Genomic DNA, 16,198 nt, shown 5'->3' with positions numbered 1-16,198 from the left:
TTGTTAATAAATAAATAAAAATGCCTGTGCATGTCAGCCTTAAGGTCAAAAGTTGCCTCTGGAGCATAAAAACCTAGGGAACCAATCCTCTCCTGGGGGACAAGAAAGTCCCAGGTGTCCTCAAGCCCATAAGCCACAGCCTGTTATTATACTCTTCCATGCTGCGACAAAGAGAAACAAGTTACCACAACAGGACAGTTCAATCTTTTCAGGTGGGGGTCCTGCTTATAGGCCCCTGCTTGGGTGGGCCTTCCTCTCAACCCCCCCCCCCACACTCTTCTAGCCCCAGCCTCAAAATTAATTATATGTCTTTAAATTACGCAGAGTTCAAAATTAAACACCCAGCATCTGAATAGCCAGAATAAATAAACCTTTGGGGAATCCCACAAGCAGGCGGTTAACAGGAGTCTAGGAAAGGAAACCAATCACGAGATACAATGCTGCTATACATGGAGGCTCCATTCCTCTAATTAAGGTTAACAAATAACCTAATTTTTTTTTTAAAAAAAGAATAAATCCTCCTACATTAATTCACTCCACAAAAACTGCCTAAGGCAAAGAGCGCCAGAAGTGGATCATGATTATATTTGTGCATAACACTTCCTTTGGCTCACAAGTCGTCCAATTCCTGAACTACGTGAGCTGGTCCGCCACTGAGTACATATTGTGTATGTGTGTGTGTGTGATGCACTTGCGTGGCCTCTCAGCCTTCTTTTCAGAGATTTGGCAAAAATCGCTGCTTGAAGATAGCAGGCCAAAGCCCGCTCCTCCCAGTTCTGCAGCAAAACCTGCGTCCAAAATCGGTTTCTCCAAGGCTGCATCACCACCATTTAAAAAAAAGGGAATTCTTCCCACAACAGGGTACCGTGGGAACGTTTGGGGAGACCCTCCAGCATCATTGCAAAGGACTGAAATGGAGGCCACCGTGCCGGAAGGGCCCCGGCCGAGCGACTCTGTCATGCCGGAGAAACTTGAAACGGACACCGCACCTGAGGTGAGCTCACCAACCCAGCCGGTGCAGCAGGCCGAACGGAACTCGGCAAGGCGGGGCGACCTTTCCTCTCTTGTGCAAGGCCGAGTAAACAGCCGTGACGCCCCCGGAGTTGGCATTCCTTGCCAGAGAAATCTAGCACCTCCAAGTGCCAGCGACACCTTTGACTCTCCCTGACCCGGTGCGCCAAGAAAGCCAAATTCCTGGTTGTTCGAATCACCACTTGGAGCGTTTCCATGAGAGCTAGAAACTTCATTTCAAAAACAAAAACACACCAAAAAAACCCCAACCAATAAGAGCGTCAAGGCGTGGCCTGGGTTATCAAAGACAGATTGCAAAAGGAGATTAAGTGGGTAGGTAGTCAACAAAGGATGGGATAACGCAAAAAGATTTGGGAAGGAAAGGAAGAAGTAGAAAACATATTGGAGTTGCAAGAAAAGGGTGTGCCTGGCTGGCTGGCTGAATGCTACCTTCCTTTCCCAATCCAGGTTTCTCTCCCAAACCATCCACTAATTCAGAGGCCTGATCCGCATTAAGCGTCCTTATCCAGAGTTTGGGACAGCAGAGTTAGCAAAGCTAAACCGGGAATTGTTGCAACCGCAACGTGTTTCATGCCGGATTCACACATAAACAGCGAACCGTGGCTTGCAGGAATGGCTAGAGCTGGATTCACAACAAACTGTGTGTTTAGCAGGAAGATGTCCGGAAGCAACCCGGATCCAAAAACCTTGCACAGCACAGTTCCCCCCCTCCCAGATCCACCCGTGAGTCACCGCTGGGGAGTGTGTTCGTGTGCGCAACATTCTCCCAACCTGGACTCGCGCTAACCCCGGTTGGGCGCAAAGGTCTGAATCACCAACCATTCCCACTTTGCCATCCCCCAGGCCAGGCGAACCGAGCTCACGTTAATCATCAGCTCAGCTCCTGGAATGCAAACACCGAAACTGCTCCAGAAAGAGCCAAGCGGAAGAGGCCGCCAGTGCCTCGCAGCGCCCTGAAATACATGAAATGATTCTGAAAGGCTCTGCCTGGAGAAGAGGACTGAACTCCCAGGCCTGTAAGCGTTCGGATTTCCGTTTCGCCTTCCCCAAAATATCCCGGAAGCGCTTCTGGGATCCGAAATAAAAGAAATTGGTTGAGAATCTGTTGGAAAACAGGGGTTGGGTGTTAAGAAGCCTGTAATCCAGTCACTTAATCAACTAAGTTGTTAGGAACTTCACTTCGGCGTTTCACAACACACCGGGACATCTGAAAATGCTTTTTTCTGAAGAACCTGCCGCTCCCAAAATATCAAGATTATCTGGAGGGTTTTGAAGTTTGAGGCTGAGAAGTCGCTTGGACCGTTCAAACTATTATTGACATTTTTCTGCCATTTCCTTCCCAAAAAAATCCACCTGCCCGTCATTCTATGGAGGTAAAACCCTGATGCTGTTTCCTTCGACATTTCTCTTCGTGAGTACGTGGGGTTATTGTGAGGCCACCGCAGCACAGATTCACCGTACTCTAATTAAAACATTTTTCAGTGCTTTATTGCGGCCACACGCTGTTCCAACGTTAAAACCAGGAATCAAAAGTTGGCAGGAACTATCCGGATTGCTGGATAGGTTCTTAAGTGTGTGTGTTTTCCAACAGAAACTCGAAACTTTCTCAAGAAGGGGAAGAAGAAGGGGAAAAAAAACCAGCCAAACAGGTCCAGAGGGGGATAAGGAAAGGGGGAACGAATCAATAGAAATCAGTCTATATTCAACAAGAGAGAGCCACACAAGCAGTTGGTTTAGAAGGAAGGTTGGATTATCCTAGTGAAACAGAATTAATTCTTATTTGTTTTTATAACAACAGGTACCACGATCAAACACCTCGCTCTCATCACGTCCTGGCTGGACTCAGTGGGAAGATATCCCAGATATATGATTTCTACCCGCTAAGAATAAGGGCAGCCTGTTTTTAAAATGCTATAGTCATCATCAACAAAACAATAACAAACCATTAAAACAATAAACATTTACTTTAACCCAGAACTAGGGCTGAACTAGATGACCTCTCTGGACCCATAGCCCAAAGCACCAGGAATGTGGCGCACACACAAACACACACACACACCAAATGTTTCCAATAAAGTGTGGGAAGTCTTTTCCCGGTTATCTCACATTCCAGTTCTGGCTACTCCCATTCCCTTCTGTGCTCCCATCTCTCCGGCTGTGCTTGGTTTGGGATCAGAGGTCACTCAACCTCTGGAAAAACCGCATTCCCCGTCCAGATTTAATCTCTAGAAATCCCACCTAGATAAGTTGGGGGTCTGGGAGGAGGAGGGGGCTGTGGGGGGGGAGGGAGAAACCTAATCAGCACCAGGCAGGGAGTGACACCAACTTCAAGGGGCCGAAGGGAAGCGGAGACCGGCCGAGAGCAAATCGTTTTTAGATTATCCGAGGGAGGGCGGAAAAAATAATTATTATTATAATCCTTTTTTTAAAAAAATTCCACCCAGGGAGAATTGCAGCCGCTCGTCCCTTTTCCTGAAGCAGAGATGGGGGGGGGGGGGGAAAGTTTTAAAACTTTGACAAGTCTTTTTTGGAGAGCGGGAATAAATCGACATTAAGAGAAAGGAAGCTGGCTGGTTTAAGCCGAGGGCGGAAATAAGAGCCTTCCAACGCCAACACCATCACACAGGTGTCACCCAGGGGGAACCAACAACATCCCTGCCCTTAAGTGGCAGGGCCAGCCGGGTGTCCACAACCCTCACTGGGCCATTATTCATCCTTCCGACAACCAGTCGTGGCAAGGGGGCCAGCAGGCGATCACCAGCGCAGGCCATAGTGTTCCTGCCCCGAACGAGCCCAGGAAGGTCAGGTTCCGCAGGGGGCATTTTTTAAAGAGGCCGCAGGAAGTCCGAGTTGTCACTTACGGCCACAGCGGAGCTAAAGCAAACAAGAGGACCCCTGAGCAAGCGCAGAGTGCAGACCACTTCCCTGCCCGACCGGATTGGGAGAGAGCGAGGGACGTTTCAAGCAACGGAATGGAAATAAATTAAAAGTATCTGGTTCAAAAGCTGGACCCCCGGGGAGCAGGGCTCACTTAGCAACCGCCTTGCTTAACCACAGAATTATGGCTGTAAGTCGAGGAGGTTCTGCGTCTGTCGCCCTGCCTGGATTTTGGTGGTCGCCAACCTTAGACAAACTAAGTTTTGTTTTGCTTTCATCAGCCGCTTGAGGAAATGATTAAACCCTTGTGTGTGTGTGTCTCTCTCTCTCTCTTGTCTGCAAACAGGATTTGACAACAATCAGGTCTGTTTGGAGGGAGGGTCCTTTAAGCCCCCACCCCCCACCCCCAATCACAGCGGGAGACAACAATTTCACAAGCACACAAAAGCAGAGGGAAATGGCTCCTGGGCCTGGCCAGTTGTTTTCCCCTCTACTCCAGTTTCGATCCAGGCTGACCTTGCAGGTGTAAAAGGAAACCAGAAGAGAAAGGTTGGGTTGGGGGGGGGGGGGAGGGAAAGGGGGAGGGGGGAAGCCCAGAAAGGTATTTAAAAGGCTGCAGATTCAGACAATCGGTTTAAAAGCAGCAGAGCAGCAGCAGAGCATCCCCCCCCCCACAACAGGGATTAAAGGATTTAGGCCCCTCTGGGTGTGTTGGGGTACAGGAGGGGGGGGCTTAGGAGAGAGAAAAGAGCAGATGGAACTTCAGGAGGGAGGCTGGCTGAGGATGGTGGGGGTTGTAGTCCAAGCTATCTGCGAGGGTTGGGGGAATGTTTTAAGACCCTGCCAAGGCTACGGATGCTTCCTTCCTTCCCACCCTCCTTTTTTTCCTCCTTCCTTCCTTTTTCTCTCCCTCCTTCCTTTCTCCTTTCGTTCCCCCCTTCCCTTTTTTCTCTTCCTCCTTTTGTTCCCTCCTTCCTTCCCCTTCTTTCCGCCTTTCTCCTTTCCCCTACAACCTCCCTTCCTTTCGCCCCCTCCTTTCCTTTTTCCTTCTTTCTGTCTTTCTCCTTCTTTCCTTCCTTCCTCCTACAACCTTCCTTCCTTTCCTTCCCTCCCTCCCTCCCTTTTTCCTTCTTTTCTCTCTTTCCATCCTCATTCCCTCCTTTTTCTCTCCCTCCTTCCTTTCTCCTTTCGCCCCCTCCTTTCCTTTTTCCTTCTTTCTGTCTTTCTCCTTCTTTCCTTCCTTCCTCCTACAACCTTCCTTCCCTCCCTCCCTCCCTTTTTCCTTCTTTTCCCCCTTTCCATCCTCATTCCCTTTTCCTCTCCCTCCTTCCTTTCCTTTCTCCTTCCTTCCTCCAAAGCCCATCCCACTCATTTCAGTGGAGTCCCCACCCCTGAACAAAGGTGGGGCCATTTCCTGGGCAGAGGGGAGAAGGGCAGGTCACAGATCCGAAAGTCCCCATCTGCCTTTCCGGGACCCTCCCTGGGCTTGGCTGCCTCGGACCCTTCCCCACCCAGTCAAAGGGCTGGCGGGGGGGGGGGGGAGGCTTGCTCCTTTGCCCCGTTGAAAGCTCAGGGCGGGATGAGGGGGGGGGCAGCATGCCAGCTGGGCAAAGCGGGCACAGGGGCGTCCCTGGACTTTCAACAGAGCCCCGTCCTCTCCCGTTGAGCCGGACTGCAACCCCCATGGTCCGCGGCCGGCAGCCAGGCAGAGAAACCCCCCCACCCATCTATCCGCGGACCCCTGAGGAGGGGAGACCCAGGCCCTTTCCCCTTCCCATCCCCTCGGGCTGGGGGTCGGACGCCCCCTCCCCTCCAGCCTCCTCGCCCTCCGCAAGGGGCATCCGAGCCCGAGGGGATGGGAAGGGCGTGTCTCCCCTCCTCGGGGGTCCGCAGAGCGATGGATGGATGGGGGGGCTTCTCTGCCTGGCTGCTGGCCGCGGACCATGGGTGCTGCAGTCCGGCTGAGCTGGAAGCAGCCGCGAAGGTGCCGGCCGGGGACAATGGGCGGTGTAGTCCTGGAGGGAGGGAGGGGATGCCAAGAGAGGATGTCCCCCCGGGGGGGGGGCGAAAGGGAGGCGGGAGTCTCTCCTTCCCCCTCCCTCCCGCAGGACACTCAAAGGGGCGCCCGTCGCTATCCGGGACGGCGGGGAAGCCCAGGAAGGCAGCAGAGAAGAAGGGAAGGAGAAAAAGGAGGAGGAGAAGGAGGAGAAGGGGACGGGGAAGCCACCCACCCGCTGAGCCCCCCGTCTTACCCGCCCGGCTTCCTCGCCCACCCGCCGCCTCTGCCTCCGCTCCGCTTCTGGCCGCCGCCCCGGGCGGGCGCAACCTGTTACCTGAGCCCGCGCCTCGGCCACGCCCCCGGCGCTCCCCATTGGCGCAGCCCGCGGCGCCGCGCCACGCCCCTCTCCCGCCGCCTTGCCTCCTTTTCCGCACGGGCGGGGCCCGGAGCCCTAGCAACCGGGAGCGCAGGCCGCCGCCGCCGCCGCCTCCCTAGCAACGGGGCCTGGGAGATGCTGCAGAAAGCGACCCCTTCTTTGCAGGAATTGAAAGTGGAGAAATCCCCCCAAAACACACACACACACACAAGGATCAGGATCAGCTGCCTTCCTGTGTGGGATCCCAAGTCCCATTCTCCCCAGCTGTAACGTTCCCTGGTCCAGTGTGCTCCATGGTGCTCAACAGGTGCATGATCCATCATGATCCATGGTGCCCATCTTCCAGTCCAACATGATCCATGGTGCCCATCTTCCACAGTCCAACATGACCCATGGTGCCCATCTTCCACAGTCCAACATGATCCATGGTGCCCATCTTCCACAGTCCAACATGATCCATGGTGCCCATCTTCCACAGTCCAACATGATCCATGGTGCCCATCTTCCAGTCCAACATGACCCATGGTGCCCATCTTCCACAGTCCAACATGACCCATGGTGCCCATCTTCCACAGTCCAACATGATCCATGGTGCCCATCTTCCACAGTCCAACATGATCCATGGTGCTGAAACAGGTGCATGGTCCATCGTGATCCATGGTGCCCATCTTCCAGTCCAACATGATCCATGGTGCCCATCTTCCACAGTCCATCATGATCCATGGTGCCCATCTTCCACAGTCCAACATGACCCATGGTGCCCATCTTCCACAGTCCAACATGACCCATGGTGCCCATCTTCCACAGTCCAACATGAACCATGGTGCCCATCTTCCACAGTCCAACATGATCCATGGTGCCCATCTTCCACAGTCCAACATGATCCATGGTGCTGAAACAGGTGCATGGTCCATCGTGATCCATGGTGCCCATCTTCCAGTCCAACATGATCCATGGTGCCCATCTTCCACAGTCCATCATGATCCATGGTGCCCATCTTCCACAGTCCAACATGACCCATGGTGCCCATCTTCCACAGTCCAACATGACCCATGGTGCCCATCTTCCACAGTCCAACATGACCCATGGTGCCCATCTTCCACAGTCCAACATGATCCATGGTGCCCATCTTCCAGAGTCCAACATGATCCATGATGCCCAACTGGTGCATGGTCCAGTTATCTGCTGTATCTTATAAAAGATTTTTCTACATTTCTTGTCCTCAATTTTTCCCCCCAAGTCAAGTAAGAGGGAAACATGAGTGGAAGACTCTGCCTAAGCGAAGGAATCCTGGATAAAAATTCAAAAATGGTTGGAGGAAATAACGGAACAAAAAATTGATATGAAGCCAGAACTGTTCTTTCTAGGAATAATAAAAGGAAATATAAGAAATTCAATATGTTATACTTCACATAATTATTGCAGCCAGAATTACATTTTGCCCAAAATTGGAAACAAAAAAGGCCCCTTTAAATGCAGAAATCGTTAAAAAAAAAAATGCACGGAAATGGATAAATTAAGAATGGAACTAAGGGACAGAGAGGAAATTGAGTATTGGAAGACATGGAATAGGTGGTATAATTGGCTTGGAAAGAGATGTAAAATTAATGCATAATGAATACATGGAAAATATAACAAAAGGAGATGGTATATATTCAGAAAGTAGTAGAGGTGGTGGTAAATATTGTATGTATTGTAAAAAGGAGTAATCATGGAACAAGGAGATATAGGTATAAAACCATGGATCGTAGAATGGAAAATCCGAAATTGGAAAAAAAGAATACCGATAACGGAGAGGTGTAAAAGTGTAATTGTGATTTTAACGTTTAAAACATGCTGAATAAAAAATATTATTTAAAAATTTATAAATGCGTGTCTGTCTAACTAGTCACTGCTGACAGTGACTTGATAATATGTGATCGATCCGAGGTGGAAGCACCTCCAATTGGAATCATTTGGGGCTGGAGGAAAAAGGCATCTTCTGTTTGTTTTGGGAAGTGAAGTGAAACAAAGGCAGCATAGATCCTGAATCCATTGTGAGCTCAGCAGCTTTGCGGAACGATGCCAGGTCAAAGAAGAAACTCCAGTTTTCTTTCTGATCACTTATCCAGCCAGGACAAAGGCTCCCATTGAAGTCTTCCAACTTCTGCAGTGGACAGAAGCAATTGGAGGAGGTTAGCTCTCCCCCCACTGGCTCCGTATCTCCTGATTACAAGTCCTGATTTAAGTTTCACAGAGTTTCTGCTGCAATCTCCTTGCAAATTTACTTTATTTACTGCACATTTGTAAATGCATGCTTTCTGCGTGCTGCAAAAGGCGTTTACTGCACTTTTGCAAAATGCGATCGTGTTTGTCATTTAATGCCCCTAAACCTTTTTGTTTTCTTAACCCCACTTTGGATGTGGAGCTTTTAAAGGTCAAAGCAACTCTTAGGGCACCCAGAAATTTCTTCTCTGGTGGAACCGCATCCCATCCGCTCTCTCCAGCTGTTCCAGAGCAGCCCGAATAAAAATCCTGCTTCCCTTCTTCCCCTTCCCCCCCACAACCCAGGGGATTCAGGGTGGCATGTCACTCCCCCCCACACGGGTCACCCCAATTATGTTCCGCGCTGGGAGATCTGGAGCTTGTTAGGTGGAATCAGATCACGCTGGCTGTCACTTTCTTTTCAGCTGGTGAAAAGCAGTGGAAAAAAAACCATGCGCCAGAACTGGACTTTGGAGGGCCGAAGGGCTAGTTTTTCAATGAAAAATGAAGGAGCTCAGCGGCCTGGAGAGGGGAGCGGGAATGCGAACATGCCAACAAGCGAGCCAAGGTCATATTTTGGTATCCGGCTGCTGCTCTGAAGTGGAAGCAGCTGGAACGAGGCTGGCAATGTTGCAAAGGGTTTCTTGTTCCCAGGCGAAGCAGAAAAAACAAAACAAAATGGAAAAAAAAATGACTGAGTGGGTCAATAAAAGTGGTGCCATTTTCCCATCTCCCTCTGCTCAGACAATCTGGGGGGCTTATTCGCCCAATACTTGGATGCTGAAATACTTGGACCTTGAAAAAAAGAGCTGGAGAAAGCCGTAACTCTCCCTTCATTCACTATATTCCATTTCCAGTTGATGAGTGTTAGGTCTGCAGCTCTCCAAGAGGGTTTAAAAGGTAAAAGGTTCCCCTTGTACCTTTGTGCTAGTCGTTCCCGACTCTAGGGGGCGGTGCTCATCTCCGTTTCAAAGCCAAAGAGCCAGCGCTGTCCGAAGACGTCTCCGTGGTCATGTGGCCGGCATGACTCAACGCCAAAGGCGCATGGAACACTCTTCCCTTCCCACCAAAGGTGGTTCCTGTTTTTCTACTTGCATTTTCTTACGTGCTTTCGAACTGCTAGGTTGGCAGAAGCCGGGACAAGTCACGGGAGCTCACTCTGTTACGTGGCGCTCGGGATTCGAACCGCTGAACTGCCGACCTTTTGATCAACAAGCTCAATGTCTTAGGCCTTTCAAGAGGGTTAGGTCGCACCAAAGAGCCGTCCACAAACATTGCCAATGACCCAAATAGATTTTTTTTAAAACTATTTCGTGACTGGATTTGTCTGTCTCACCCTTCTCCCACCCGAGCTGACCACCAGCGACTCAACGTTCCTGCCAAGGAATAAATGGATGGAAACGGATCAAGGAGAGATTCAACCTAGAGAGGAGGAGACATTTTCCTGACCGTGAGAGCCATCCACCCATGGAACAGAGCTTGTGGGAGCTTCATCCCTGGAAGCTTTCAAGAAGAGACTGAATTGCCATCTGTCAGAAATGGTGCAGGGTCTCCTGCTTGGCAAGGGGGGAGGTGGACTAGAAGACCTCCAAGGTGGCACAGTGGTTAGGGTTCAGTACTGCAGGCTACTTCAGCTGACTGCAGTTCAGCAGTTCAAATCTCACTGGCTCAAGGTTGACTCAGCCTTCCATCCTTCCGAGGTGGGTAAAATGAGGACCCGGATTGTTGTTGGGGGCGATATGCTGACTCTGTAAACCGCTTAGAGAGGGCTGAAAGCCCCATGAAGCGGTATATAAGTCTAACTGCTATTGCTATCTCCAAGGTCCCTTCCAATTCTGTGATTGTCATTCTGTAAGGGTCTCCTGCTTGAGCAGAAGGCTGGACTCGATGACCTCCAAGGTCCGTTCCAACTTTGTGATTCTGTCATGGTCTTCTGCTTGGGCCGAGGGTTGGATTGGAAGACCTCCAAGGTCCCTTCCAACTCTTGTTAGCAGAATCCTCCCCTTGGGCAAGAGAGCCTCGTTTCACAACGTCCTTGCATTGGAAGGCCCGGAGGGAGTTTTTGCATCTTTGCAAAAAATACATTGAATGATAAAATGTTTCAATCCCAGGCCTGAAATCTGAGTTTTCCCAGCTGCAAGCAGATAAGAGAGACTTTATTGCTGGGCAATTCCCATGCTGGTTTTTGCAGCGCATATAAAGCGAATTTGGGGGGGGGGGGGTTCCACACGTGCTCTTTGCCCCCCCCCCCATCGTTGCAGCTGCTCCCTTGCAACGCCACTGCATGCGCATTGGAAGGGGTCCAACTTCATGCTTGCACGCCCTTCATTCTCGGGTGTGCGGAGATTTGCAAAATAAAAATAAAAAAATCATTTGCAAAAAACAATTTGCAAAAAAATCACCCGCCTTCCTGGAAATGGGCAGCTCCCTCGCTGCGTGAAGTCCCCCCCCCGCCACCGCGACCCGGAAGTGCTTCTTCCAGCGTCGGAGGGCGCCACGCTCAAGAGGGCGGCCTCCTCCAGGAGGACTTTCTACTTTCCCGACCCCTCTAAAAGAATTTCACAACGGGAATCCTCGGGTTCTGGCTGGGCTTCCCCGTTTCTGCCCTCTGCCCCCCCACCACGGAAAATCCGCCCCTCCCACGAGTAGAATATGAGGCGCTTTTTGCCTCGTATCCGCCACACCCAAGATGGCGGCCGCCTCTTTTCCCGGCCTACGGAGTGCCGGCGCGGACAATCGGGAGGCGTCCCGCGCCGCTTGGCCGGGTGCTGCGCATGCTCCGTGGCGCCGCCTCTTCCTGCTCCGTGACTAAGCGGCGGCCGTTCGGGGAAAGGAAAGATGGAGGCGCCCGCGATGCTGCCGCTGCCTTCGCTGCTCTGGGCCGGGGGTCCCGCCCCGGGGAGGCTCTTCCCACTGGGCAGCCCGGCCCAGGACTCCCGGGCCCAAACCGAGGCCTCCAAGAGGACCCTGTAAGGCTGGGGAAAGGGGGGGGGAGGAAGAGGGGGAAGCCCCTTCCCACGGGGGGGGGGGGAGAGACCCCGTGTGTGACGTCATGATGGGAGAGGGGGGGGAAGGGAACAACCTCGCGGGGAGGGGTGCAAATCAGGGTGCTGAACTAGAGTTTCCTGCATGGATGGGAATTGTAGTCCCAGCAGTCACCTGGTGGCTCAGTTTTTTTGGGGTGGGGGGGGGACTTTCCCTTGATGGGATCTGTAACTGCCCCCCCCCACTCAGTTTTTAATTAAAGAGCCCCCCCACTCACCCACCCACAGACACATCCTGGGTCCTAAAGGTAGACTGCTCCTAGCTAGGGAAGTTCGACCGCAGGTATTATTGCGAATGGGACTGGAGGATTTGGGGAGGGGGGTGTTGAGAGATGTGGGGGGAGATCTCGGGTCTCCTGGATCAGCAATTGGAGTGGGGGGGGGGAACAGGATCCTTCCAGCATGCAGGGAGGGGTCATCCAGATCTACAAACCCCCCTTGTAGGAATTGGCAACACATCCTTTCCTTCCTTCCTTCCATTTACCTACCTATCTAAGTACATCTATCTATCTATCTATCTATCTATCTATCTATCTATCTATCTATCGTATCTGTCTATATCTATAGATAGTAATCTATATCTATTTATCATCTCTCTCTCTCTCAATCTTTATCTATCACCTAATCTATCTATTGTATCTATCTGTGTATGTATCTATCTTTCATCTATCTATCTATCTATCTATCTATCTATCTATCTATCTATCTATCATCTACAGTATCTATCACCTAATCTATATCTATATCTATCATCTCTCTCTCAATCTATCTATCTATCTATCACCTAATCTATCGTATCTATCTATATCTATCTATCTATCTATCTATCTATCTATCTATCTATCTATCTATCTATCTACAGTATCTATCTACAGTATCTATCACCTAATCTATCATCTATCTCTCTCAATCTCAATCTCTATCTAATCTATTTTATCATCTTATCTATCTATCGTATCTATCTACAGTATCTATCTATCACCTAATCTATATCTATCATCTCTCTCTCTCAATCTCTATCTAATCTATTTTATCACCTAATTATCTATCTATCTATCTATCTATCTATCTATCTATCGTATCTATCTATCTATCTACAGTATCTATCAATCACCTAATCTATACCTATCTATATCTATCATCTCTCTCTCTCTCTCTCAATCTCTATCTATCTAATCTATTACCTTATCTATCTATTTCTATCCTTCTTTCTACCCATCATCTACCCCCCTCTCTCTCTCCGCGTCTACCAATCCATCCACCTACCCACTAATCTGCCCCTCTTCCCTCCCCGTTCCCCCCCCCATCCAGGAGCCCCATGGTGACGGGCACCTCCGTCCTGGGCCTGAAGTTCGAGGGAGGGGTGATGATCGCCGCCGACACGCTTGGGTCCTATGGCTCCCTGGCTCGGTTCCGCAACCTCTCCCGGATCATGAAGGTCAACGACAGCACCGCCCTGGGCGCCTCGGGGGACTACGCCGACTTCCAGTACCTCAAGCAAGTCCTGGAGCAGATGGTGTAAGTGGCCGGGCCGTCCGGCGTTCAGGTGGGTGGGTGGGAGTGTCCCAGCTGGCTCCTTCACCCGCTGAATTGGTCTTGAAAACAATGAAAGGAGGAATTAAAAGAGGGTCCCCGACTTGGGCCACTTTAAGACTTGTGGGCTTCAACTTCCACAAGTCTTAAAGCGGCCAACTTTGGAGGACCCCCCCCCCAACCTAAAAGCAATGCAATCCAGCTTTGATTAGCTTGTGAAGGAGCTAATCTCCCCATGAGCTTTTCCAATTTAAATCAGCGTGAAGGTTTAAACGTCCGGAGAATTTTGAGGTGGGACCACCTGAAATCAACATCCCAATGCACAATTCCTGTATCAACCCTGTAAATAAAAATATTTGGGGGTCCGTAAGCTGGCTTGATAGCCTTTGGGGCTGAAAAGTTGGAGACCCCTTGGCCCTTTCCACGGGGCTCCCTTCTCCTCCTTGGGAGGTGCTTGGACACCCACCCACCCCCAGCCTCCGCAAGGGAGCCTGGACGGGGAGAGGGGCTGGGGACGCAGCGTCTCAGCGGGACCTCTCTCGTCTCGCAGGATTGACGAGGACCTCCTGGGCGACGGGCACAGTTACAGCCCAAAGGCCATTCACTCCTGGCTGACCCGAGTCATGTACAACCACCGGTCCAAGATGAATCCTCTCTGGAACACAGTGGTCATCGGCGGCTATTCCCACGGGGAAGGGTAAGGCCGGGAAATGGGGGAGGGAAAAACTCCCGGCGGGCTGAATATTTCTCAAAAGTCTCATTTGCACCAAAGTCCCCGTTTTATTTAGGGGGATGCGGTGGCTTAGTGGCTAAGACCTTCGGCGCTGCAGTCCCCCATAATCTCTCCCCTCTCAGCTTCTTAGGCTACGTCGACATGCTGGGAGTGGCGTACGAGGCTTCTTCGTTGGCAACCGGATACGGGTCTTACGTGGCACAGGTGGGCAGAAAGTAAACCCACTGGCGTTTGGGGGGGGGTGGGGGAAGCCATCATGGCTTCTCTCTGGATCGGTGCCCCAGCCTCATTTTTCAAGCGTTTTTTTGTGTGCCGAGTGGCGGCTCTTTGCGGCAAGCCGGAGACGGGTTCGAGTGACGGGGCTCCAGTTTTAAGCTGTGTGACTGAACCCCCACCCCTCCGTTTCTTTCGCCCCATCGCAGCCATTAATGAGGGAGGCGCTGGAGAAGACCCCCAACCTCTCCCAGCAGGCGGCCAGAGCTCTGATTGAACGGTGTATGAAGATCCTCTACTACCGGGACGCCCGCTCGTTCAACCGGGTAAGAGGGGCATCGTGGTGTCCTCCCTCCCTGGGGTCCCCTTGAAGGCGGGCCTCTCAAAAGAGAAGGCAAGGAAGACCCCTAACCCTCCACCCTCCCTCCTCAGTACGAGATCACCACCGTCACCGAGAAAGGCATGGAGGTGGAAGGGCCCCTCTCCCTGGAGACCAACTGGGAGATCGCTCACCTGATCAGGTAAGGTGGGCCGGGCCGCCCAGTGGTCTTGTCCTCACAATTCTCTCGTGGCTGCTTTCCCTTCCTCCCTACCTGGAATTTTAAGAACGGTTGGATTTTCAAGACTGGCTGCGATGTTTGCGTGTTGTTAATATGGCTGGTGGTGTTTTCCCCCCCCCCCCCCCTTGCAGTGGTTTCGAATGAAACAGAAAACGGGAGTTTTTCTACCTGCTGGAAGACAGAAACTCCAAATCCTTTTGTTATACTGTTTGAAGCTCCTCTCTTTAATAATAAAGATGCTTGGCTATTGTACGAGGACTCTGCTGCGTGAGAATTTTTCAGTCTCAAAAGGTTCTCCCCCTCCCCCCCGCCCAAGATTTACAGGGGTCCCTTGTAAACATAGCAATAGGCTTTGTTACAATGCTTTCACAGCCCTCTCTAAGCGGTTTACACAATCAGCATCTGGGCCCCCAACAATCTGGGTCCTCATATGATCTTTTTATCATCCTTCAACCTTCCAAAACAGCTTCCGCTCCCATAATCCTCCAGCTCCAAACCAGCCTAGGAGTTAAAAACAATTTTGGTAGCTCCTACCAGAACGTTTAAAAAAAACAACACACTATTTTTGGGAGGTGTTACTCATTCAAAGATTTTCTACCGAGGAACACCAGGAATTTTGTGGGTTCTAGTAGAGTTTGAGATCTGTTTTCTGCCTGGGAGGGTCGGGGGGGCTATTCAGACATGCCCTCTTCTTCCGCCAAACTAGCAATAATTGTGTGCAAAATCTATTGTCAGGCCTGCAGCCCTCTTTTCTTTAGGATCTTTGGCCTGCCACACTTTCAATTATTCCACTATGCCTTTTCTATGGTTAGGGAAATGAGAGCGGGGATTGTATGGCGCTAGATGATACGCAGCCATAACAACATTCCTTTCTAGAATGCCAAGGTCATCCTTTGTCTCTGCACCTCTGAAACTGGCCGGAACTGAATGGGTAGAAGCTGCTAGCGTGGCACTGGGAGATTGGACCATGGGATGGATTTGTTGGGGTGTGTGTGTGTGTGTGTGTGTAAGATCTTGAACTTTCAACTGGGTGGGAAAACCAGGAAGCTTTCAGATTCGGGGTTTCCCCAGATGTGCCAAGAGGGCTGTCTTAATAAATGGGAACTCTTGAGCAATACTTTTGCCTCTGAATGTGATTTGCTTTTGGGTGTCATTTGGAACCCTGACGTCTATGGGAACTGCAGTGACCATGCTAAGCCACCAGAGGGGGCCAGCAGCTTGGAAGAGCACGCCCGGTGACCTTGCCGAACCACTAGAGGGCAGTATTTTCAAATAACAGAATGGGAGTCCCTTCTTCACCTGAAGAGGAGGGGGCTATCCTACCCAGAGTACTTAACAAGCAGGTGAGTGAGGGGGCTTTCCTGCTCACCATCTGCCTGGGTTTCACAGCTCCAGAGGCGGAGGGGAGCCGCAGCGCCTGGTTTCTCTGCCGCTTCAGGTGCTCTGAAGAAATATCTACCTGCAGATGGACAAATTCACGATCACAGGGAGAAACTAAACTCAGCTAACAACCAGGAAGGGGGCAACAAGAAACTAGCATTACCTTGTGTTTTTTTTGAGGGGTGGGCACACGAGGGTCTTTTGAGA

At 51.0% G+C, this 16,198-nt stretch overlaps 2 protein-coding genes across 2 annotated transcripts in view; one reads left to right on the top strand and one right to left on the bottom strand.

Annotated features, from left to right (window-relative positions):
- Nucleotides 1-6,241, bottom strand: part of CGN (cingulin) — a 32,476-nt gene extending 26,235 nt beyond the window's left edge. Inside the window, exon 1 of the mRNA XM_032233827.1 lies at nucleotides 6,162-6,241. The gene's annotated coding sequence lies outside the window, so the exon portion shown is untranslated. The remainder of the gene's footprint in view (nucleotides 1-6,161) is intronic.
- A 5,063-nt stretch (nucleotides 6,242-11,304) lies between these two features.
- Nucleotides 11,305-14,863, top strand: PSMB4 (proteasome 20S subunit beta 4). The gene is made up of 7 exons (XM_032233776.1): nucleotides 11,305-11,497; nucleotides 12,884-13,090; nucleotides 13,656-13,802; nucleotides 13,961-14,042; nucleotides 14,261-14,377; nucleotides 14,484-14,572; nucleotides 14,743-14,863. The coding sequence occupies exons 1-7, from the start codon at nucleotides 11,367-11,369 to the stop codon at nucleotides 14,753-14,755; spliced, it is 786 nt and encodes a 261-aa protein (XP_032089667.1). The 5' UTR covers nucleotides 11,305-11,366; the 3' UTR covers nucleotides 14,756-14,863.
- Nucleotides 14,864-16,198: the final 1,335 nt, after the last annotated feature.

Source organism: Thamnophis elegans, chromosome 17 (genome assembly GCF_009769535.1).
Source record: "Thamnophis elegans isolate rThaEle1 chromosome 17, rThaEle1.pri, whole genome shotgun sequence".
NCBI lineage: Eukaryota > Metazoa > Chordata > Lepidosauria > Squamata > Colubridae > Thamnophis > Thamnophis elegans.
This window is presented reverse-complemented; position numbering and strand designations above follow the sequence as displayed.